The 26,629-nt window shown below is 38.1% G+C and overlaps 1 protein-coding gene across 1 annotated transcript in view; it reads right to left on the bottom strand.

Annotated features, from left to right (window-relative positions):
• Window positions 1-19,395, bottom strand: part of LOC130234898 (diacylglycerol kinase beta) — a 174,646-nt gene extending 155,251 nt beyond the window's left edge. Inside the window, exon 1 of the mRNA XM_056465230.1 lies at window positions 19,293-19,395. Within this exon, the coding sequence (XP_056321205.1) occupies window positions 19,293-19,353 (61 nt within the window). The 5' untranslated portion in view covers window positions 19,354-19,395. The remainder of the gene's footprint in view (window positions 1-19,292) is intronic.
• Between the last annotated feature and the right edge of the window lie 7,234 nt (window positions 19,396-26,629).

Raw genomic sequence — 26,629 nt, 5'->3', positions numbered from 1 at the left:
AAACAATGAACAATACATTAAATGCAGTATTTATTCATCTTTGCTAACATTAGTTAATGAAAATAAAGCAGTTCATAATTTTGTGCCACTGTTTTTGACTGTTTGGTGCCACCTTTACCTAAATAACACACAGGTTAGTGTATGATCCATTCAGCCATTTTCATTTCTGTCAGCCTTTATTTAAAAAGTTAATAAACTATTTAGAATAAACATTTTTTTTAGTACAATAAAGCCATCAGTCTTATACAACAGTTATAAGGCTTTAATCTGCAATGACAACCACATGGATGAACTTTATTTCTTAAATAATAAGCATAAATTTGAATACTAATAATTCATTAGGAAATGTAAAACTACAATTTATAAATGGTGTGCAAGTGTTGTTCATTTAATTAAATTAACTAAAATTAACTAATGGAACCTTATTGTAAAATGTTAGCCACACGCCAATTTAATGGGTTACAATATGGAATATTCATATTGATCTACTGTCATTTCTGCAAATAAATCATCTAAATGATAAGAATCTTATAAAATAAATAAACGATTACACATATGAACCTATTAATGCCAAATCAATTCAAACAATAATAACGTTTAAATGGTATGCTTGTATATTTATTTATTGCTCTCTATTTAAATGGAAATATTAACATACGCTACATTTTAAAGGTTTAATGTCAGTAAGTGTTTTTTTATTTAAGGTTTGATTTAAAATGTTTGAATAAAAGTTTCAGTCTAAACAATTACGTCACAAAAGACTAGTTAGACTTCTGAACTTTCTTTTCATCTCAAAATACAAACAATATTAAGCTTAACAACATTTGCCAATTGACAATAATAGTTTCTTAGTCAGCACATAATTTAATTAGAATATATTCTGAAGTATCAATGGATGCTTACGACTAGAATAACGACTGGTGTAAAAAAAAAATAGAAATCGCGAACGTTAATTCCTCCACTTAAGGTTTAAGGTTTGTTTTCCGCATAGCAATGCCAAGATTGAATTGTTGCAGAAATTACTGTATATCTACTGTTTATATTAAAACAAAATACAAAAAAGCTAAATAAAATTAAAATTAAATACAAAGTTGCAGAAATAAACAACCAGCGACCACTCATTAAAGATCAAAATTGGTAAAAACGCAATTTATTAAAAGTCTCTAAGTCTCCATGTTATTTTCATTAAACAGTCTAATGCCCAAAGAATGGTGGAACAAATACATGGTTTTGCCCTTGTTTGATTTAGTGTTTGATTTCTTTGCTTCCTGAGGAACCGACCAGTTTTTTCACCTCTTGTTGGAGGAAGTAGATCAAAAAGAGGATGATCACTCTGTGCCATTTCTTGTATTAATATTATGGTGGCTCGCTCTCTTGTAAAGCCGGTTAAGATACTGATATGTTTGTAAATTTGTGGATGATTTGTCTTACTCTCTTTAGCGCATTATCTAGTGTGTATATACAGTTGAAATCAGAAATATTAAACCCCCTTTTCTTCTGGAGAAAGTCTTATTTGTTTTATTTTAGCTAGAAAAAAATGAGTTTTTAATTTTTTAAAAAACATTTTAAGGTCAAAATTATTAGCCCCTTTAAGCTCTATTTTTTTAGATAGTCTACAGAACAAACCGTCTTTATACAATAACTTGCCTAATTACCCTAACCCGCCTAGTTAACCTAATTAACCTAGTTAAGCCTTTAAATGTCACTTTAAGCTGTATAGAAGTGTTTTAAAAATGAAGGATAAAATAAATCAGTTATTAGAAATGAGTTATTAAAACTATTATCTTTAGAAATGTGTTGAAAAAATCTTCTCTGTTAAACAGAAATTGGGAAAAAAAAATAAACAGGGGGGCAAATAAATCAGGGGGTTTAATAATTCTGACTTCAACTGTCTATATTATTAATGTCAATAATGGGCGCCACAGTGGTTTAGTGATTAGCACTGTCGCCTCACAGCAAAAAGGCTGCTGGTTCGAGTCCTGGCTAGGTCAGTTGACATTTTTGTGTGAGTTTGCATATTCTCCCCATGTTTGCTTAAAAAATCCGCCGAGTACTCCGGTTTCCCCCACAGTCCAAAGACATGGGGTATATGAAAGTGGGTAAACAAAATTGGCCATAGTGTATGAGTGTGTGTGTGTGAATGTGAGGGTGTATGTGTGTTTCCCAGTATTGGGTTGCAGATAAAAGGGCATCTGCTGGGTAAAACATATGCTGGAATTGTTAGCAGTTCATTCCACTGTGACGATCCCTGATAAATCAGGGACTAGGCTGAAGGAAAATGAATAAATGAATTAATTAATAATTTCAATAATATTTCACAATATTACTTGTTTTGCTGGATTTTCTCAAAAAATTGCAGCCTTAGTGAGTCTAAAAAACTTGTTCAAAAAACAGTTTAATCTTTTACCAGATTTTGGTAAGATCGATTTGATGTAAGGTGTTGTCGTGATTTGTAAATGGCGATGAGAGTCACAAGGCATAAATCATAAGTCAACGTGTCAGCATCACTTTGCGAGCAACAAACTGAGCAACCAACAGTATACTGAGCAATCTGAAAATGATCCAAATTATCTGACTATACAAGTGGAATTAGATTCTGCAAGTTGAGGGTATACACTTGATGCATTTGCAGCGAAGACAAATAAGCTAGATTTTTGTCAAAGCTAGAAATGTAGACGGTAATGTATTGAATGTCACTTAACAACCAACATTTACTGCACTTTTTGTGTCTCCCAGTCTGAAAGGATTTATCAGTCCATTTATCTATAAATAATTACTTTATGATATTATTTTGGTGAGTCTGATTGCAAATAAATTACATTTCTAGTATATATCATCTGTAAAACAAATTAACAATGCATTCAGGATTTCCCCCAGACACACCAAACGCCATATGCTTGCTATTGGCTTGCTAAATGGTGCTTTACTGTCATAATGTCTAATTTCTTACCGTATGTCATTTTTATGAGGCTCTTTCATTAGCAAATTCACTTGAAACAGACAATGGGTGTGTTTCATGGGTTGAAACAGTGTAAATGCAAAGCCAAATGAAATGTAGTTGAAGCTACATGCATAGTTCTCCATAACATTTTGAAAAAGGACCTTGCATTTGCTGTCTAATATTGGAAACATTAGCTGTATGGTGCAATCTGACAAAACAGGCTAATTAAGCAGGGATAATAGCTGAGCAAAATGTCACCAAAGCTTATTAGCATTAGGACAGGAGAAATGAGCCTGCTGCCCCAGGCTTTTTATTTTTCTCTAAGCCTTAAATTGATTGTTAAAGACTTGTCTTCTGACTGCTGTCTGTGGGAAAGACAAGGTGCTTTCCTCATAGAAGATAATAATCTCCCCAAATATGGAATTAATTTCAGTGTCATTGACTGTCTATCTTTATTAACATTACTGCATCACATATGCTCAGTCGGTTTTAATGTTTGTAGGATTTTTAAGAAAATCTGCATTTAATAGTTATAAAATACTGACACCTCCACATAGTTTTTATTGTTCAAGAAAAAGGAAAATAAAACTATTCAAATATTATTTGGAGATTAAAATGAAGAAAAATCTCAAAAGGTAAAACAATCAATTTAATTTACAATTAATTACAATTAATTTACATAAAATTTTAAATAGGGCTGCACAGTGGCGCAGTGGGTAGCACAATCGCCTCACAGCAAGAAGGTTTCTGGTTCGAACCTCGGCTGGGTCAGTTGGAGTTTGCATGTGCTCCTTGTGTGGGTTTCTTCCGGGTTTCCCCCACAAGTCCAAAGATATGCGGTAGAGGTGAATTGGGTAGGCTGTCCATAGTGTATGTGTGTGACCGAGTCTGTATGGATGTTCCCCAGTGATGGGTTGCAGCTGGAAGGGCATCTGCTGCGTAAAAACATATGCTGGATAAGTTGGCGGTTCATTCCGCTGTGGCGACCCCAGATTAATTAAGGAACTAAACCGAAAAGAAAATGAAGGAAAATTTTAAATGATGCCAGCATCTAAAATTCATGGACAAACAAACAAACAAACAATAAATAAATGCTGTTTGTGACCACTACACAAATATAACTGATAAGAACATCACTTTACATCACTTTAACATTACATAATCACACAAACCACAGTGAAAAGTCACATTTTTAAAATTGCAAATGACTTCAAAATATAATTAAATAAATGCTACATAACATTAAAATAACATGGATGAATTAAAAAGCCACCATCTGATGTAGCTTCAACAAAAAATGTTCAATTAAAATAAAAAAAAAAAAAGAATCGTTATAGATACGAGCCAGAAACATCTAATATCGGCTATTTACAGTGGGTAGCGCTCTTGCCTCACAGCAAGAAGGTGGCTAGTTCGAGCTGACATTTCTGTGTGGAGTTTGCATGTTTTCCCCATGTTCGCGTGGGTTTCTTCCAGGTGCTCCGGTTTCCCCCACAGTCCAAAGATATGCACTATAGGTGAATTAGGTAAGCTAAATTGTCCGTAGTGTATGTGTGTGAATGGAGTGTATGGGTATTTTCCAGTGATGGGTTGCAGCTGGAAGGGCATCTGCTGTGTAAAACATATATGTACTGGAGTTGCCCTCAGTTGACAAATTTCAGGTCCAGTGTTTTTGATACACTTAATAAAGCTACTAACATACAGTAAATCTAGACCCGAACCCCTTGACAGCCCTTTTTGTTATTTCAGAGAGAGTCGACTTGACTGTTGCATCTCGCCAGGTTATTGCTTCTTCTACTCTTTTAGCTAGATGAGCCATTCTTATCAAAATGGAAACAGGTACTTCCTCCATCACATGACATGTGGATCCAAGAAATCTTTAGCTGCATAAAACTTGAGAAGTTAAGATCTTTACTTGCAGGATCTCTCAAATCTTTTTACAAGACCTGCAACTCTGTTTTAGACTATATCAAAGGCTTACCCTGTTCAGTTGATATCAGCCCTAATACACAGTAAATATCTAACAAGAGGAAATATTGACTCCTTAACGTGAACTTTTCTTTTTCTTTTCTTTTTTTACTCTTATTGTAAACTTACTCATTTATTTTATATATATATATATATATATATATATATATATATATATATATATATATATATATATATATATATATATATATATATATATATATATATATATATATATATATATATATATATATATATATATATATTTTTTTTTATTATATACATTTTTTATTAAAAATAAATATATATATTCATAATAATTCATTCATATTAATTCATAAATTTTATTTCTTTTATTTTGAGGGGATATAGGGAAAATAAGAAAACTAAGTCTGTAATTTTCTATTGTATACTACTATGTACGTACGGTCTTGTTAAACACAAATAATAATAAAAAAATCATTATTTCATTATTATTTTTTTATTTCAGTAATATTCAAAACTAACATTTTTGAACACAAATAATGGTCTGAATTGTATTCTGTTTTTCCACACATGACTTTAAAATGCTTAAAATTTTATGTACAAGTCTTACATATTACTTGTATGACTTTTTTTGTGTTGAAAATTTGTCACTACACGAACTGCCATTGTACAAAAAAGCGTCCATGTTCAAAGAGAAAAAATAACAGGTTTGTAACTGTTTGTAACTAATCCAAACATCCAAAATACTTTTCAAATCATTCACAGCACTATAGCTATAGGCACTGGGCAGATTGACAGACACTTGTGATTGAAAACCAAACTGCACCCACTACTTAATCTGAACAAAATGAGTATACCATAAACAGGTAAAACCCTGAATAAAGTGCAGTGGTGACTTCTGTGTTCGGAAAGACTGACATCACACTTTTACTATCACTCAGACAATTAAAATCTGTTAAAGTTTAGAGGTCAAAAAGAAAATCTTAGTTTTCTTGACTGAGAAACTCATTAAATGTAAAAGATGTATTAATGATTTAAAGAGAGACACCAAAACTCTAGTGTCTACTGCTTGTTTCGAACACATCTCCTTGCTAACAGATCTGTGTTATAATAGTGGAAGATCTTATTCTCATGATTGTGACTGGAGTTTCAATTAGCAACTCATTATGAAGAGATGACAGTAAAATCCATTGATTATTAATGCAACTGGATCAAAACAACTAAGTCCTTAGCAACTAGCTAAGCTTACACATTGCTCAGTGGTAAGAACTTCCCTTGAGGACAGCCTATTTTGTACGAGAGATGTTTTTTCATGTGTTTTTCTAGATTTTCTAGAGTTTCGTTTAGCCACAGGTTAACACAGTGTATTATTTCTCTTACCTCACAATTGCCACTGAAACAAGTCAGAATTGTTATATAGGATATATATGTTATATATGTGATGTAGTGCAGCTGATATTGATATTGGAGTCAGTCCAAATGTGATGGTGCTGCGCAGCTGATTGACATTGACTTCATTCGTGCTGCGCAGCTGATTGACATTGACATCACTCAATCGGCATGTAGCACCGCCTTTTTTAAAGCCTGATTGGTTGTCCCTTGGGATGCGTCACGTCCGACTCTGACGCACTTTGTTTGGGTGTCCGTCTTCGCAGCTACAGGTAGAGGCATTGTGTTCGTTCTGATAATTTTTCATTTGCTTGAATGGGCCAACGTTAAGTTACTTTTGGCATTGTTATAGTGCATTGTGGCTGTGGCATTTTTCTGGGCTGGAGTGGCTGGACGACTGTTCATTGTTGCAGGTATGTGATAGTTTTTAATTGGCTGAGTAATGGGATTTGGCAGTATTTAACCTGCGTTTTTCATGCAGTAGAGATACTAAGTCCTGCACCTCGCTGTATTTGTATACCTGACCAACAAGTGCTCAAAGCATCCGCTTTGTGCACCCATTGGTAAGTGAGGCACTTATGATTAGTGTTATCATTTTAAAGGACCATATTAATGAGTTTTGTTTGTGCCTCTCTTTAGGATTCTCCCTTGTTCTCTCTTGATCCCTTTTCTCTCAATGTCTAAATCACTTTATTAGCCCTTGTTCCTCGCTATTGCCGTGGTTATTGGAGGTCGTCTGGGCGTGTGCTACTGCTGTTATTCCACGCTGCTAATACTAACGCCGGTGTCATTGGCTATCGTACAGACGCCACCAACACAGCTGTTTAAAGGGGACTGCCCATTTTGACCCGTGTGCTGCTTTGTGCTCCCCTTCATTTATTTGTTTGTTTAGGATGTATTGATTTGCGTTAACATTTTTGGTGCTCTGCTTTTTGTTTAGTGAAATTGTTTTTCGTTTAGTTATGCAGAGCATTTATTTGGTTTTTGTTATTTAGATTTCTTTTTTTATTATTATTATTATTATTATTATTATTATTTTGAGAGTCAATTGTTTTGATTCAGAGTGTGTGTGTGTATATGAGATGTTGTAATCACAGCTGTAGCTGTCTCAACCAGATCATAGAGTAGGTTTGTTAACCTGATTGACTCCTTTATTGATGTTAGTTATTTTCTGTTTATTTACTTTAATTTTGATTTATTTCAGGAATTGAGGTTTCTCCTCGGTGGATGACTGGTCCTTCCAACTGGTGGTGGTGCTTCTTTCCCGTGTGCTGTGAGACACTGAGTGCTTGATAGTGTAATTCGAGTGCACTGTGGTGTGCGTGTGCTGGGGTAAAGTCAGTCTGCTTGTATCCAGTCAGTGGGAACCTCAATCCTGTGTGTTTTTGATTTTTGTTTATTTATTTTCCTTTTATGAAGGGGGAGTTTTTGATGTGCTTTTTAACAAATGAGTACAACCTTACATTTTCATTAAAATAAATATTTTTGTACTTTTTGTAATTACTCACGCCTCTGTGCCTTTTTGAGGGGAAACGAACCTGTGTGTCTTTTTCTAATAGAGTTATTTCCCTGGGTCACTCCCAGGGTGGCGTAGTCGGTTATTTTGATTCAAAGAGTTCTAACTCGTATCCATACCCTCGTCACATTCTGGCGTAGTCGGCAGGATTCCCCTCTTATTGTGTGCAGAGACGTGGGTTGTATTTTTTTCATTTCTGTAGGAACTGGATTGCGGCAGTCCCCCCTGGTGGGTCAATACAAGTTAATTTTTTCACGTGTACGTTTTAGTTCGTGGTTGTAGCGATGGAAGACGAATTACGTGAGTTAAGGGAGTTGGTAACTCAATTAAAAGCTGATAATGAGCGACTACGGCAAGAGCAGGTGCCAGCTGCAGTGCCGGGACCATCTAACATTTCTATTCCTGTTTCAGATCCTCCACTCATTGATGCTGGTCCCTCATCAACCGAACGATTTGTTTTCGTTCCTCGAGACCGTAGATGTCCAAAATTCAGTGGGCGGTCAGGAGTTGACATCAATGAGTGGGTGGAAGAAGCAGAGGCTTGCATGCGTCTTCGCCATTTGTCTTCAGCTGATCAGGCATTTTTCTTGTTTGATCACCTGGAGGGAGAGGCAAGAGAGGAAATTCGTTATAGGCCACAGAGTGAAAGGGAGGATCCAAAGCGAGTGATTCAGGTATTACGCGATTTATATGGCTGTACTAAGTCCTATGTAGCTCTTCAGGAGTCATTCTTTTCCAGAAGACAGCAGGAGGGGGAGACTCTGGTGGAGTTTTCCTTGGCCCTTATGAGCCTTCTGGAAAAGGTTAAAGGTCAGTCACCTCATGGCATGCCTAATGCAGAAACTTTACTGAGAGATCAGTTTGTGGAAAATGTTAATGATTGCACCCTTCGTCGTGAACTTAAGCAGTTTGTGCGCCGTCAACCTACTGCCACATTGGTTGACGCACGTGGTGAAGCACTTCGGTGGGAAAGAGAGGGCATGCCTGGGGGAGCGCGGGGCCGAAGTCAGTCTGTTCCATCAGCGTACGGTATTCAGTATGGGGTGCAGGGGAATCGGAGCGTTAGTAGTGGGGCAAAGTCTGAAATGACTGAATTGCGGGACATGTTGCTGAAGCAGCAACAGCAATTGAATCAATTGGCTCAAAGTATGACTCTGCTTCAGAATTGTTCGTCTAAATTGCCGCCACATAAAGTCAATCCTGTTATTTGCAGGAGATGTCGTCAGCCAGGCCATTTCGCTAGAAATTGTGATGGCGAGCGGATACTAGTCCGTGCACCATCAGCCTATATTGATTCTGCTGTAACAAGACGTGAACAGTCGTCCTCCAGCCAGCCGTCGGAAAACTAGTTCCCACCAAGTTACAGGGCCATAACTTGGTTGGGAAAAGGGTAGGCTCTAATGATTTTATGCCGTGTTTAATGTCTACTTGTCCAAAGCTCGTTGTATCTATGGGTGGGGTTCAGGTCCCTTGTTTGGTGGACACTGGCTCCATGGTGTCCACCATTACTGAAAGTTGTTTCATGACTAATTTTGGGCTTTGGGGTCAAGAACAGCTTAGATCATGTCATTGGTTACAGCTTCGAGCTGCAAATGGTCTTTCAATTCCTTATATTGGTTATTTGGAATTAGACATAGAGCTTTGTGGGCGAGTAGTTTCAGACTGTGGAGTGCTGGTTGTTAAGGATCCTCCTGGTGGCATGTGTGCACAAACACCTGGTGTAGTGGGTATGAATGTTTTAAGCCGCTGCTACCAGGAGTTATTCGGCCAGCATGGTACAGGCCTTTTTGATTTACCGGCAGTATCACAGGCCCCCAGTTTTATCATTCAGGCCTTACAAAATTGTCACCAAGCTGAAGTTCAGCCAGTTACAAATGCAGAGGGACAAGTCAGGGTGCGTGGACGTCGGGCGTGCCGCATCCCAGGTGGCACTGTAAAATTTGTTGCCACTACTTGTTCGGTGCAGTATTCGGGTAATGCCGTACTGTTTGAACCTCCAATTTCAGGTCTCCCTGCAGGTTTGCTGGCCTCTCCTGCGCTCCTAAAGATGGATGGTGGTACTGTTTATGTGCCTATAGTTAACGTGGGCACTATAGATGTGCTGTTGTATGCCAGAACTATTGTGGGCGTTGTAAGTAAGGTTAATGTGGTTACATTACCCCCAGAGGTCGTAGAGGTAAACATGGTTGCAGCTGAGGTAAGTGCACAGCCTTCTCCCTCTGTGCAGGAGCAAATAGCTACCTTAGACCTGTCAATACTGCCTGAAGTAGAACAAGGTAAGGTTAGGGCATTGCTGTTTAAGTATTTGCCAGTGTTTTCCAGTCACGATGGTGATTTGGGTTGTACAAACCTGATATCTCACGATATACCCTTGTTAGACGATATCCCTGTCCGGCAGCGGTTCAGGCGCATCCCTCCGTCTGAGTATGAGGTGGTAAAGGCACATATTAACCAACTGTTAGAGACCCAGGTCATTAGAGAAAGTTGCAGTCCTTATGCCTCGCCCATTGTTCTGGTTAAGAAAAAGGACGGTGGTCTGCGCATGTGCGTAGACTACCGTCGTTTGAATGCGAAGACCAGAAAGGATGCATTCCCTCTACCACGTATTGAGGAAACTTTGGACTCGCTGGCTGGGGCCTGTTGGTTTTCCACCATGGACCTAGCCAGTGGGTATAATCAGGTGCCTGTAACTGAGAAGGATAAGCCTAAGACTGCCTTCTGTACCCCTTTTGGTCTTTTTGAGTGGAATAGGATGGCGTTTGGGCTGTGTAATGCCCCAAGCACCTTCCAACGATTGATGGAACGGTTGTTTGGGGATCAACAGTGCCAATCCCTCCTCCTGTATTTGGATGATATTGTTGTCTTTTCCTCTTCTATAGATGAACATCTGGTGCGGATGGAGGTTGTCCTAAGCCGTCTGCAGAGGGAAGGGTTAAAGGCCAAATTATCCAAGTGTGCTTTCTTTCAAAGGGAAGTGCATTATTTGGGTCACGTTATTTCATCTGAGGGTGTTTCCACCGATCCACGTAAAGTGGAGGCCGTGGCCAACTGGCCTTGCCCGGCCAGTGTTACAGAATTGCGCTCGTTTTTGGGATTTGCTAGCTACTACCGCCGTTTTGTGGAGGGGTTTTCCAAGTTGGCTGCCCCTCTCCATAGGCTGGTGGCTCTACTGGCAAACCCAAAACATCGAAAGGGCAACGCCCATGACTTTGCGGCTTCTTGGTCTGCAGAATGTCAGAGTAGCTTTGAGGGGTTAAAAATGAAGTTAACTAGTGCTCCAGTGTTGGCTTACGCTGATTTTTCTCTGCCTTTTATTTTAGAGATTGATGCCAGTCAGGGAGGCTTGGGGGCAGTCCTCTCACAGGAACAACAGGGCAAGGTGCGTCCAATAGCGTATGGCAGCCGCAGTCTTAGGCCCACTGAGCGTAATCCATCTAATTATAGCTCAATGAAATTGGAGTTTTTGGCACTCAAGTGGTCCATGACTGAAAAGTTCAGGGAGTATTTGTTAGGCCAAAAATGTATTGTTTTCACTGATAATAACCCCCTTAGCTACCTGAATTCTGCCAAGTTAGGTGCAATGGAGCATCGTTGGGCTGCTCAATTGTCCGTATTTGACTTTGAAATAAAGTATAGATCGGGTAGGAGCAATCGTAACGCAGACGCTTTGTCCCGGCAGAACTTCTCAGGTACAGGAGAAGTACAAGACCGGTGTCCAGGAGTGGCTGTTCCAGTAGTGTTGCAGCAAACAGCCCCAGATGGATTGGTGACCCAGGTCAATCAGGTAACAGCCTTCCCCTGCCCCTCTGGCAGTGACATGGGTGCTCGACAGGTAGCAGACCCAGTCATTGGTGAGGTGTTGGTGTTTTGGAGGCGCAAGTTGCTCCCCACTTCGGAGGAGCGTAAGAAACTCTCTCGCTTGGCAGTCATCTTGCTTCGCCAATGGGGCCGCCTGGTTGAAATGGAAGGGGTGCTCTATCGGCGTGTGTTGCGCCCGGATGGCGGAGAGGAAGTTCTCCAAGTGTTACTACCAGCCCTCATGAAAGCTGAGGTCCTGACCCAGCTGCATCAGCAGCATGGACATCAGGGGGTTGAGCGTACTTCCCAGCTGGTTCGCCAGAGATGTTACTGGCCGGGTATGTTCGCTGACATTGCACGCTGGTGCCAGGAGTGTGAGCGGTGCCAGTGTGCTAAAGGCACCCCCTCAGCTCCCAGTAGTTACATGGGACATCTTATGGCTTCTCGGCCTAACGAGATTTTAGCTCTCGATTTCACCTTGTTGGAGCCCTCAAGGTCTGGCCTCGAAAATGTGTTGGTCATGACTGACATATTTACGAAGTACACCTTAGCTATACCTACTAGAGACCAGCGAGCCGAGACTGTAGCCCAGGTCCTTGTGGCTGAGTGGTTTTGTAAATTTGGTGTGCCAGGTCGCATCCACTCTGACCAAGGTCGTAATTTTGAGTCTACTCTTATTCGGCAGCTTTGTGGGTTGTATGGAGTCGTAAAGTCACATACAACTCCATACCACCCTGCTGGGAATGGCCAATGTGAGCGTTTTAATAGAACGTTACACGATCTTCTGCGTTCCCTTCCATATTCTAAAAAGAGTGATTGGCCATGCTGTCTCCCTCAGGTTCTCTTTGCGTACAACACTACTCCTCACCAGTCAACTGGGGAATCTCCTTACTATTTAATGTTTGGACAAGAACCTAGACTTCCTATTGATTTCCTCTTAGGTAGAGTTAGAGAGCCGTTAGCCGGCAGTGTTCATGGGTGGATTGTAGAACAGCAAGATCGGTTACAAGTCGCTTTTGAAGGTGCTCGTGAGAGATTGGGTGCCGCCGCTGACCGGCGGAAGGCCCGGCATGATCTCCAGGTAAGGGAAGCACCACTGAAGGAGGGTCAACTGGTTTACCTTCGCGATCATGGGGTGCGAGGTAGATGTAAAATCCAGGACCTGTGGAGCTCAGTGGTCTACCAAATCCTAAAAGCGCCTACTGAAAGTGGGGTAGTTTATACCATTGCCCCGGTTGCAGATCTGAGTAAAACCAAACATGTTCACAGATCCTTGCTGAAGGCCCAGCTTGGTCAGGATCGGCCTCCTAGTCTACCTGAACCTGCAAGGGGAGAGTGCATGCAGCCTTTGGATGAGGAGTGTGATGGAGATTTGCTGGTTCTAGTTCCCGAGACACCAGAGCTTAGAGGAAGGTCAAGGTCACAGGGTGCTGTTCCCCCTGTCCCTCGGGTTGTAGACGAGGTACTTGAGGGTCCAGCAACTGTGGGGACTTTGCAGCCGGAAGTTGTGCCCGCTGACCCTGTAAGAGCAGCAGAAACCGTGGTAAGGAGAACTGGGAGAAGTACAGCAGGTCAGCACTCTAACTTGCACCACCTTCCACGAGCTGTAGGTATAGGGACTGTGTCCAGTATAGTGAGTAACTCGTTTGGTACATTCTTCCGCCCTTGGAGTTAGACTCTTAGGTCAATTGTATGTTTGGTTCACCGTCGGGGCGACGTTGCAGAAATTGGGGGTGGAATGTGATGTAGTGCAGCTGATATTGATATTGGAGTCAGTCCAAATGTGATGGTGCTGCGCAGCTGATTGACATTGACTTCATTCGTGCTGCGCAGCTGATTGACATTGACATCACTCAATCGGCATGTAGCACCGCCTTTTTTAAAGCCTGATTGGTTGTCCCTTGGGATGCGTCACGTCCGACTCTGACGCACTTTGTTTGGGTGTCCGTCTTCGCAGCTACAGGTAGAGGCATTGTGTTCGTTCTGATAATTTTTCATTTGCTTGAATGGGCCAACGTTAAGTTACTTTTGGCATTGTTATAGTGCATTGTGGCTGTGGCATTTTTCTGGGCTGGAGTGGCTGGACGACTGTTCATTGTTGCAGGTATGTGATAGTTTTTAATTGGCTGAGTAATGGGATTTGGCAGTATTTAACCTGCGTTTTTCATGCAGTAGAGATACTAAGTCCTGCACCTCGCTGTATTTGTATACCTGACCAACAAGTGCTCAAAGCATCCGCTTTGTGCACCCATTGGTAAGTGAGGCACTTATGATTAGTGTTATCATTTTAAAGGACCATATTAATGAGTTTTGTTTGTGCCTCTCTTTAGGATTCTCCCTTGTTCTCTCTTGATCCCTTTTCTCTCAATGTCTAAATCACTTTATTAGCCCTTGTTCCTCGCTATTGCCGTGGTTATTGGAGGTCGTCTGGGCGTGTGCTACTGCTGTTATTCCACGCTGCTAATACTAACGCCGGTGTCATTGGCTATCGTACAGACGCCACCAACACAGCTGTTTAAAGGGGACTGCCCATTTTGACCCGTGTGCTGCTTTGTGCTCCCCTTCATTTATTTGTTTGTTTAGGATGTATTGATTTGCGTTAACATTTTTGGTGCTCTGCTTTTTGTTTAGTGAAATTGTTTTTCGTTTAGTTATGCAGAGCATTTATTTGGTTTTTGTTATTTAGATTTCTTTTTTTATTATTATTATTATTATTATTATTATTATTTTGAGAGTCAATTGTTTTGATTCAGAGTGTGTGTGTGTATATGAGATGTTGTAATCACAGCTGTAGCTGTCTCAACCAGATCATAGAGTAGGTTTGTTAACCTGATTGACTCCTTTATTGATGTTAGTTATTTTCTGTTTATTTACTTTAATTTTGATTTATTTCAGGAATTGAGGTTTCTCCTCGGTGGATGACTGGTCCTTCCAACTGGTGGTGGTGCTTCTTTCCCGTGTGCTGTGAGACACTGAGTGCTTGATAGTGTAATTCGAGTGCACTGTGGTGTGCGTGTGCTGGGGTAAAGTCAGTCTGCTTGTATCCAGTCAGTGGGAACCTCAATCCTGTGTGTTTTTGATTTTTGTTTATTTATTTTCCTTTTATGAAGGGGGAGTTTTTGATGTGCTTTTTAACAAATGAGTACAACCTTACATTTTCATTAAAATAAATATTTTTGTACTTTTTGTAATTACTCACGCCTCTGTGCCTTTTTGAGGGGAAACGAACCTGTGTGTCTTTTTCTAATAGAGTTATTTCCCTGGGTCACTCCCAGGGTGGCGTAGTCGGTTATTTTGATTCAAAGAGTTCTAACTCGTATCCATACCCTCGTCACATATAGGCTAGGATATAATCTTATAACCTTTAAACTCTTATTTTTATGTTGGTCTTTTTTTGTACTGCAACTTTGTTTCTTTCTCTATTTCCAATTGAGTTAAATTCTGGTCTCAATTTTTGATTCCATTAAGTGAATGTAGATTTAAAACAAGCTGTAAAGAAACATCAGTAAAAAATTGAAGAGGCACCAATTTGTATATTAAAGTGTTCATATTCCACACAAAGGTACTTGCACTCGGTATGTTAAAACGGAGCCTAACTATTTGAAATTCATGAGTATTTAGAATATGAACACAGAACAAATTGATTCGTGGCTATTGAGGACTGATTTTGATTAAAGACTATGGAATACACAAGATGGACCATTCGAAAAGTTTTGAATGGGTAAAAGTGTAACGGTCAATATGGTGAATGAAGCCCTGCCTACTAGTACAGGAGCCAATCATCAATCGTTATAGATTGACATTTCTCCAGTGAAAAGCTCGGACCAGACATGTGCTTTTACGACAAATGCACTGGAATCTCAGCGAATACTTGCTTCACAGACATACAGTAAGAAATACATCCACATAAAGCCTGAAATCTGAAATCTTTTAAATGACCCAAGTGCACTTAATAACAAAAGTATTCTGGTTTTGTAATCTGTATGAAACCAGGTAATGTAATTATGTAATCGTAAGCATGGCAAACAGTTTTGGAGAATTTTATGTTTTCCCATACAGACAGAATGCCACAGCATACTGCCGGAGAGGCGTTTCAAAAATGGCCGCTGACTGAAATGACTCGCCTTAAAGGGACATTGTTTTGATTCAATCACATTTTTAAAGATGATAATTAAAAGGTACTCGGACTGTATCATCTTACACTTTGGACGTTCTTACAATTCTAACTTTATTTCACAATAAAAACTCTTGATGTAGAGAAAGAAGTTTCTGCATAAACTTAGTGGCATCAAGAGTTGAGAAAAGAATTGACCCGAGAGCTTGAGAAGCAAAATCAAATTAGGACATCTGAATCAATACCTAGTCCTGTATTTTCAATCAATTTTGTTTTTAAAAGTATTATTATTTCATGAAGGAAACAAGTTTCCATAGAAAGCTGTGCTATTGCTAAATAGACCTGGCAGTTCATTTGTTAGATGCAGTTAAGTTTAAGATTAATGCCTCATCTCACACCTACTGAATTCTTAATGGAAATGTGTCCAGTGTCCCAGAATATACTCCACATAATGCATGTGCTATTTTTACAGGCATTATACCTTAAATAAGGCATGCTGGCAGAGTTCAGACTGAGAGCACTTCTGACTGATTATTCAGTCTTCACAGTTCTTCAATGGTTTTTAATCAAATCTGTTACCAGGGGTCGCCCCCAACCAAAGAAAAGTAATTATCCTGACTTTATGAGTATTTAGATTTATTACCAGCATCATACAAGCCAATTAACCTCACAAAGCAAAGATAAATGCTCCATTTGGAAATTTCATGCTAATTTTACAGTTAACCTCTTAAAATGGCACAAAGGTCTCTTTGGAATTCATATTAGCCGGGCTGTGCCGATAATCACACAACAAAAGAGGCTGTATTGTACAGGTTAGTATGAAAAGTTTATGTTACTGTTTGTCCTTCATTTTTGTCAGACATTTCCACAAATATATTTGCGAGAATGTCTGACAATTTGTATTTTATTTTATATTGTTTTACAAAATAATAATTAAACATCAATTTATAAATAGTTTAAATGAATAATTTTACATTAACTATTAAATAAAGCCAGTAGACTAGTAAACAAAAACATTTCAGCTGGGGCAGTTGACTGTGAGGAACACATTCTTAAGAAATAAACTTCTTGAAAATATTGAAACCTTTTAAAGCCTCATGCCCCATGGTTCGGTGTGGATTAAAAGCAATGTTTAACCATCTTCTGCATTGACAAAAATTGTTACAAAAAGAGATTTTGTTATAAAAAAGTGATTTTATACAGTTTATGGAGATAATGATGCAAAAGACTCAAATCAGTACTTGTACACTGTGTTTTAAGCAGAGACTAACTTCATACATACACAGCCAAGTCTCATATAGTAGACAGAAACTAAACTGAGCAGCTTGAGAAGAATCCTTATAAACTCATTCTCTCACTTTCCTTTGGCTTATTGCCTGCTTTATCAGGGGTCACCACAGCCAATTTCACTGTGAAACATATGCCAGAGACAATTACTCTGCATATGTTTTACCAGAGAATGCCCTTCCTGCCGCAACCAAGCACTGAAAGTACAACTCACAGTTCTGGGAAACACCCATGCATTTTCCCTTCGTGCACTATGGCCAGTTTTAGTTAATACAATTCACTTATTGTATATTGCATGTCTTTGTACTGGGGGAAACCAGAGCACCACACGAAATCCACACAAACAAGTGGTGAACGTGCAAACTCCACAAAGTAAAGCCTCGAATAAGTGACCTTCCTGCTGTGAGGCTAATGTGCTAACCATGAAGCCACTATATTGCGGTCCCTCATGAAGCCATTCTAAAATAAAAATTCTGTGATAATTTGATGACTCTCAAGTTCTTTCAACTCTGTTTGAGTTACTTAATGCAGAGTTCAGACTGCATGATTTTAGCCCCGATTTTGACTCGCCGACAGGTTCTGAGAAATTGTGAGTAACAATTACACAGTGTGAACTATCAAAGACACGGCCTGAGAGAATCGCAGATGAGTCGCCGACACCTCTCAGATATTTGTCATGCGAAATATCTGGAGCTGTCGGCAATTCAAAATCATGCTGTGTGAAATGTGTTCTGATTGAAAATAACATCAGCGATTACCTACAGGCAATGTGAGAGCAGCATCCACTAGTGTGGGTATCTGCAGGGAAGTGGAAGGCTGAAGGAGAAGTTAAGGTCTTTTTTTCGGTCTATTTGAACCCAAGAAATGCAGGAAAAATGAGTGTAAATTTGGCAGGAGCACCTGTGTCTGTTTGACGTATCATCTGAGCAATATCACAACCAGGTCCAAAAAGAAAAATGTTGAGGAGAAATTGTTAATTCCCTTCAAAGCAAGGTGAGCAAAATAAGCAAAATGTTTACCCCACTAAAGGCTTCTTTCTCATTATGAAGTTAATAACAAAAGATATACTACAAGATATCACACTGTTTCCATGTCACTTCTCACGTGTGTTTAGTTGTGAGACAGTTTGCGGACAGAGACAAAATTGTCTGCGATTCTTACTATTCCAAAGTCATGCAATGTGAAACCCCCTGTTGCCAATCCATCTTGCAGTGTAAACACAGCATCGATGGAATGCTTCCCCAAAAAGTTAAGCAGTGTGAAAACATCTGTGACACAACTACATAAATACAAATGAATAACCAACGCCTTCTAACAAACCCACCACATCCTGAATAACCTACCAAGTCTTCTTCCATCATTATTATATTTTACAGAAAAGCCTAAATGCTTTCATACATAGGATTTGAATGACGCGAGAGGTGATCTCTCTGCGATCGTTACACATTTAGGATTAATCCGCGGGTCACATGTGTTCCGAACCATGGGTTGTGATGCAGACCAATCAAGGATCAACCACGATCCACTACAACCCTAGTTTTAGGTAATATGAACGCAGCTTGACTTTAATCACTCTTTATTGCATTGGTATTTTGAAGCAGCTGAGCTGAGTACACCTTCATGTCACCTTAACCCAGAATTGGTGCAAACTTAACTGGCAAGCCTGCTAATGGGTTCATGGTTCCATGGTACAGGTCCCTGATGAAGCCCTGCCAGTTCAACAATAGAAATCAGCCAGAAAGAATTACCGAAAGCCATTGACATAAATAAATTAATATCCGATGCCACTTTAGCATCCGGTTTCACATTCGTTCCTCCATCAAATCAATAAACCACTCGGTATCCCCTCTAAACTGTAATATCATAGTTCCTTTTCAAACATAAGTAAAGTGACAAGTAGGACCATCACTTTTTAATATGCTATTGAAAAATTCATATGCCTGTTTAGCTTAGAAAGTGGTCTGCATCAATAACTGCATTAAACGTTGTTAATCAATACTGATGTAGAGAGAACTAGCAACACATTGATGAGCTCTACGTCAATATAGCCTACATTCCCAGCAGTGCATCCTAAAAGTCCAGTGGGTCACGGCAAAACGCTTCCTCCTGAATTATATATTGAGCAAAGCATCCGCTCAAATGGGGGAGATGAGCGCTACAGTTATCGAAAAGCAAGACCAAGGACCAACTAAATGGCCTGATAAAACCTACCATCCATCCTTATTCCCAAAATCAATTGCAATCACCTCATCCAGAGGTCAGAAAAGAGGGTTTGTGTGCACTCAGATACTCACACTCACTGTACTGCTGCAGCTGGGAGAATTCAGCTGGGCTCAAACACACCCAGTCTCCCATGTCACCGATCAGGGCAGGACAAAACAGGCCGATCGTCCTCAAGTCAGGGATGAGAAGGAGACACTATGATCTGGCATGGTCACATCTCCTTCTATTGTGAGCAGATGGCGAATTAGCTTCCCCGACGTGAAAGGAGGGAGGTACGTGAGGAGCAGGACGATGTGAAGGTGAGGTGCGACGTGCCACCGGTTAGAGCAAATGATGACCTGTCAACCGGCGTGATCTGTAGAGAGAAAGGGAAAGAAAAAACTGATTTAGAGCACTTTCAAAGCTGACATAAGGTTATCGACTCATGTCAAGCATATTTATTACAAGGTCTCTGAATGTAGCAAATCGGCCAGTGACAACAGAGCCTGTGTGTCTGATATATCTTTATTGTTTCTTTTAGAGAGATTAAATGGAGATGAAATGAAGACTATTGGATGAGTCCTGCTTTTCCATACGAGTCTCTGTTTTAGGCCGGGGAGTATTTGGTGAATAGAAATATATGCTTGGTTGAAAATGTTCCGAATATAGACACTCCTGTGGTTTCAAGATGTTTATAGGAGACAGTCCTCCTGCTCCTGTTGTCTTTAAACCTAATAGTCTTTGCCTAGATGGCCACACATAATATTTCAGTAGTTAATTTGCAAGGTACTAGCATCTTAAATAAAGTCAACAAAAAAAGACTGATTAGGTTAATCAGGTTAACTAGATAACAAAGGTTCATTATTAGGCAAGTCGTTGGACAACAATGCCAATCAAATAAAATAAGTTCTATTTCTAAGGAAAATTACTATAAATAAAAATTTATATTCTATTTCTATGCTATTAATATTGGCCCTAAAATCCTTTTAATATTAAAAAATGCTTTCATTCCAGCCAAACTAAAAGAAATGAGATTTTATACAAAAGAAAACATACAATAGGAAGATTTCTTCTTTTAAGCAGCACTTGGGAAATGTTTGATAACGAAAACAAATTTCAAAGGAGGGCTGATCATTTCGCCTTACTAACTGTATCTTTTTTTGTGGCAGCCGTGATTACTGTTTAAGTTTGGTCTAAATTAGCCTTTTTATATATTACATTCACTCATCGATGACATGTATGCATATATTTATTCATCATACGTTTATGTATGTAATTATGTGTTCACAGGGATATTTTATAAATATTAAATATTTATAATTTATAATATTTATTAAATAACGCCATAGGTAGTTGGAAGATCTATGTAAAAGGCCTGCCACCACAGCTAGAAAAAATCCCAGAGGAAACACTGAACTATATATATTGCATTTCCATTTCATTTTTATAATTTCCCTTTTTGCTTACAGCAATAATTAACTGCTACATTTCTCTCCTTTTTTTACATTTAGGAGATTTTACAAAAAATAAACAAAAAAATATGAACTTAAATATGTATTTAAACCAAACACAGAAGAAAACACCACTACACAAAGCATTTTATGAGCAATATATTTTTACTCCAGGGAGCCATGATAAAAACAATCTTGTTTCTTTTGCTTTTATTTTTGACAATGCAAAAGTCGTGCTGTTTTAGCCTATAAGTTGGACATTTGGTTCGCTCCACTACACCCAGTTAAAACCGCATAGCAGCGCTTCTCCATAGAGTTCAAAGGGCCACTCAGCAAATGACTCACATGGGCCTGGCCTGCTTCTGTGCTCAGCACGCCACACCAATCAATGTCACTCTCTCTCTCTGTCTGCTGAATACTCTCGTTCTGACTCGTTTTCACTCTCTCCTTCTGTCTCGCTCCCTGTTCGGTCACTCCCAATGAGTTCGAGTAGAGTGAAAGATCAACAGCAGTTTGCCAGCACATCCATGGGGAGAAAAGAAACGGATAAAAAAAACCCTCTGTGCATGAGAAACTGCCATGATGAAAAGAGAAAGAGAGAAAAATCAATGGAGTTGATATGGCTGCCATGAGTTACAGCATGCCAGGGAGTAAGTTTATGTCCAATAGTTTAAAAAGCACACAGAGATGTTTGTTGTACAGAAGGAAAAAAAATTTGCAGGATGGAGGCTTGAGACAAGTAATTTAACCTAATTATACAATGTCATGTCAAAGTAAACAAAAAAGTTTAATGCTTTAGATTAGGGAACACATATTTTCCTTCAATAACCTCGGTATTTAATAACCTCTGTAATAACTATATTCAATAACCTCCACACAGTGCATAATCCCGGGCCAGGCTGTCTTCTGAGAGGATGCTGGGGTGGTCATGGAGAAGCGGAGAGCAGGAGTCTGATTCCTAAAAGACCACAGTGACAGACGAGTCTTCGCATCGATCCCATGGGCAAGCCTGAATACTCGCCGGTAACCTACTCACACCTGCAGCTTCTCCACGATGTACGTCCAGTGTTCTTCAACTTCTGGTGCCTAGCCTGCAGCTCTGCACAAGAAGCTTGGCCAAAGGAGAAATGGTCGTGCCCAACTGAGCCTGGTTTCTCTCAATGTTTTTTCCTTCACTTTCGCCAATTGGAGAAGTTTTGTTCCCCACCACTGTCGTCACTTGGTAGCTTGTTTTAGGACTTGTGGAGCTGCGCATCGATGGATTTGCTCTTCAGTGCTTGGACTTTAAGCAGTGAAATTTAATCCACTCTGAACTGAACTTCAACTCTGAAAACTGGACTGACAGTTTCAGTGTATAGACACAATCTATATTTTAAAAGTGCTATATTAAGAAACATGAATTGAATTAAATTCAACTACAAAACCCAGCATGTTACAGTATTAAAACCCCTCCAGGACATTTGCCCTAAGGCATGATTTTAAAATCGAATATTTACGAGGACTGTCAAATTATTCGATTTGAGTGGACATAACATTAAATTAAATTATATTTGCACTTAAATACTTTGTGTACAACTGAAACTTAATTCAATTACATTTCTGAAACATAGTGTCTGTATGTAAAATGTAATTAAACTGCATTTAACCAGTAAAATCAGATTGTTTAAATGAAGTCATATCTCTTATGGATAACTGTTATCCTATTAAAAATAGCACCAGCACATCTGCATGTTCAACAGATTTATTTAGTTTTATTTAGTTTGACTGTTAGGGTTTGACTTTGTAGAACAAATTATAGCCACACAAGCAAAGAAAGCAAAAACTGATAAATGATAAATGAATGACAGAATGAAAGAACCAATATAGTGGAAATTATGGCAGTCAGTTGTAGGTAATGAAAATAAAGATCTTAGTGTAAGTGAAAGAGTAACTGTATTGAAACAGAGAAAGGCATACATTATTAATGAGTGGAATCTTGCCTGTTATTACTCATATATACTCAAAATGAATCATCCAATTCAACTCAACGCAACTCACTGCTTTGTCTATACAGTTGCACTTTCTTGAGAAGAGTGCATGGACAGAGAGATTAAAAGTGCTGTTATTGTGCCTAATTACTTGATACCACAGTTCAAAACGCAACATATTGGTATATATTTAGTGTATTAAAACATTACTTATATATCTGAGCCAATGTAATCACAAATGTAATAGCGGAGCAAAGAGGTAATAGCAAGGTTATTATAGTTAACGAAAACGCACAAAAAAACTGAAAACTAAAATTTAAAAAATTTTTGTTAACTGAAATAAAAATAAATACGAGAGTTCTTTAAAAAGAACTAGAACTAACTGACACTGTATTGCGTACATATAAATCAACTGAAAATTATATAAAATAACTGTATGGACCAGTACGCAGAACCGGCGGGCTTAGGGCACCCATCCCCTGAATTTGAAAACAAAAAGCCAAAGGAAATAAAAACTAAAACTAATAAAACATCCAAAACTATTTTAACCTTAGGTATTAGTCAAGAATTCAAATATCTGAACACTAGCATGACACAGAAAGGAAATCTCTCATATTATTATGTCTCTGTTAGGGCTGCACGATATTTAAAAAAAATAATGACATTGCAATATGATTTTTTTCTGCGATACATATGGCGATATTGAGTATAGTTTTACCAGATAATATAAATGGCTCAATCTGGTAAGAATTCATCATGCTAGATTGATTGGGATAATTTTTAGGTAAGTGCATCTGCATAAAATATAGTAAACCAATCACAAGCATTGATAAATACAGTACAGAAAAGATACAAACTAAATAAACAGTATTTTATGGATTTATGGAAGTCTAGCAGTATACAGTACAAAATATAAAACGACCCAGTATAGTCTTAATTGTATTTGTACATAAATACAATTACAGTTTCTTCAAGTTACCAACATTACAATTTTGTATGCCTGAATGCTCGACATTGTAGATCCTGCGATGTGACTATTGCAATATCAATGCTGAATCGATATATTGTGCAGCCCTAGTCTCTATGAATATAAGTTTATGGTTTATACATTATTGTTACCAATTCTTTTTCTTTTAAAGTATGTTTGCTGTACATAGTATGTCTGATGAATTTAAAAAGAATAATACATGGAATTGCATGCCACTCCTGAATAAAACACATCAGCAAAACTAAGGAAACAAGATACTAATTAAAATATTGCTTTAAATTAAGTTTGATTACCGATGATTATCTTTGTATAATTAAATGATCAATCCAATAATAAGGAATCATGCAAGCCTGTCTGCTATTATATGGAAATAATAGAAAGACAAATAAGAGAGTGATAACCCATCAAAACAGTGACATTATTGTTTTCTGTAAGTACAGAGATCTTACATATATATCCTTAAGAGACCCTTTGGAGATGTCATTGATTTTCCTCCATAACTCATTTTTACTTCAGAATGATTTATTGGTCAATGTACAGTATCAAGGACATACTTTCTGTTACCATTTGTGACTTCGGAGCAAATTTGCTTTTCTCTTGTGGAAACTTTCACACACAGAGCCAAAAATAGACCCGAACTGTTCCTATGGGACACTGTCCAACGCAATAGCTCTGGATTACACACAATATTTTTGATTCCCAAAATTAAACTCTCCTTTCAGCCTGCCAAACATGACATCAATACACATGATCTAGGATAAATAATAGAAAAACTTGTCATAACTGCACTAATCCACTTGATAAACATGTGCCAAATTATTAGCACAACACCGTAGCTAAGTTTGGATTTGAGCCCTTATGCTCTATACTGAGAGGCTTGAATTCTGGCTGGTTAAAATGACTCCTATCTTACACTTAGATTCACAATTAAGCAAAGGTTAATTACAATTTGCAAGTTAGGATTAAATAACCAAGCTTATATTTATTATATTTCACAAAGCTTTAGAGTAAGATTAAAACATTCATATTTGTGCTACACTGAATGGGGTATGAAAAACAAAACAAAAACATGTTTTAATTCATCAAACTACATTTAATACCTGTTACATCTGTACTCTACATTCCACTCTGTCTAGTAAATAGTCGTGTCCACACAGACTTCAAAGTGCACTCTATCGTGGATGAGTGCAGATGGGCTGCGTTCCGCTTCACTTTTAGATACAAAGTCAGGAAATTCCGTAAGGATTAAGCCTCATGGGAACCCTTTCTGCCATTCTGAAGTGTGTTCCACTTTGTGAAGTGGATAAGGGAAGTTTATATGAACGGATCCTCAAAAACCTTGAAATTTGGAGGGGCAAGTATACTCATCTACACATCTGATGCCTTGAGATGCCTTGTTAAATCTCAAACTTAAGTAGTGGAGAGGTTTATTTTACTTAGATTGAGTGAATGAGCTATCTAAAATAAATCATCACAGTAACCTATTTTGCTCCCGAGTTGTGTTGTGGATAAAATTTTAATTAAACTCAACAAAAGATATAGGCAAATATGTATTATGTTGTATTTTGAAGCTTTAATGTAAAGATAAAAGTAGTCAAGAATTGAAACCAAACTCTGCATAAACAGATGATGTCTAATAAACTGTACTGCTGTTCTTTCACTTCAGTAAAAATTGCAGTAAGAGCTGAGAGATAAGACATGAAGCCAGGGGCATAGCCGACATTTTAAAAGTGGGGGGACAGCTGAATGAGATGCAAAAGTTTACATTCATATAATTATTAATCAGCTGTTTCTAAATAGTCTGTCTCTAAAAGTGAGCGGGATGTATCCCCCCGTCCATCCTGGTATGTTATTTTATTTATGTTATTGGCATAATCCTGTTTGCACTAGTTCCAGTTCCCTGCTACCTTAAAAAAATATTTAATGCGAATATCTTATGTCTGTTAAAATACATTATAAATGTATATTTATCATTCTCCAGGCCACCAGCTATCCTCCCGGTGCTCCCAATGACCAGTCTGCCATGATCACTAGTGTGTGTACTGTCAAAGACTGGACTGTTTCTTGTACATGCACTGCTGTTAGGATGGTTCTTGAATCCCCTTGATGACAAACATTATGTCATGCTGACAGTGTGTGGACTGCACATTTTTCCATGTAGGAGGTGAGAAAAAACTAATTCCTAGCTGTCTGGAACACATCATAAGTATACTTTGGGTTAAGTGTTTTTCATTTCAAGCTTTTTAGAATGTACCCACTTCATACTCTGGAGAAAATCAAACGGAATGCTTTTCCCTCTGAAATCAGAATTAAATGTTTTGTGTGTGTGCGTGTGCGTGTGTGTGTGTGCGTGTGTGTGTGTTAGAATTAAGTTTATTTATGAGCTAGAGACAACATTCACATTTAGAAGATATAAGCATACAAATCTTCTAGTTTCTCACTTCAGCCAAATGACTCGCTGTGTATTTAAGCTCCACTGTTAAAAAATATAATAATAACAACAACAATAATAATAATAATAATAACAATAATAATAATAACAACAATAACAATAATAATAATAATAATAATAATAATAATAACAATAATAATAATAATAACAACAACAATAATGATAATAATAATAATAATAATAATAATAATAATAATAATAATAATAATATGTAATATGTAATAATATATATATTAAATCAGTGGTTGTTAGAATTTTACAGTTAAAAAAATAGATAGAAAATCTTACATTAAACTATTGTAGTTATTGTAACTTAATAAACTATCACTACGTTAGTTCATAGAATTAACATCTACACATCTTTCTTTGTTTCACAGACAAAAAACAACTATAAGCATGTGGGAATGAAAATTTTATTTGATAAATTTTCATCACCAACAGCTTTTCCCACAAGCAGTTATATTAATATATTATATTATACAGAGGGCACCCTGTGTCATCAACACAGCTATTTAACAAAAAAGTAATGCAATAAACATCATTTATTAAAATGAGATGTAACATAAACCTG

This window comes from Danio aesculapii, chromosome 9 (assembly GCF_903798145.1).
Source record: "Danio aesculapii chromosome 9, fDanAes4.1, whole genome shotgun sequence".
In the NCBI taxonomy this organism is placed as follows: domain Eukaryota; kingdom Metazoa; phylum Chordata; class Actinopteri; order Cypriniformes; family Danionidae; genus Danio; species Danio aesculapii.
This window is presented reverse-complemented; position numbering and strand designations above follow the sequence as displayed.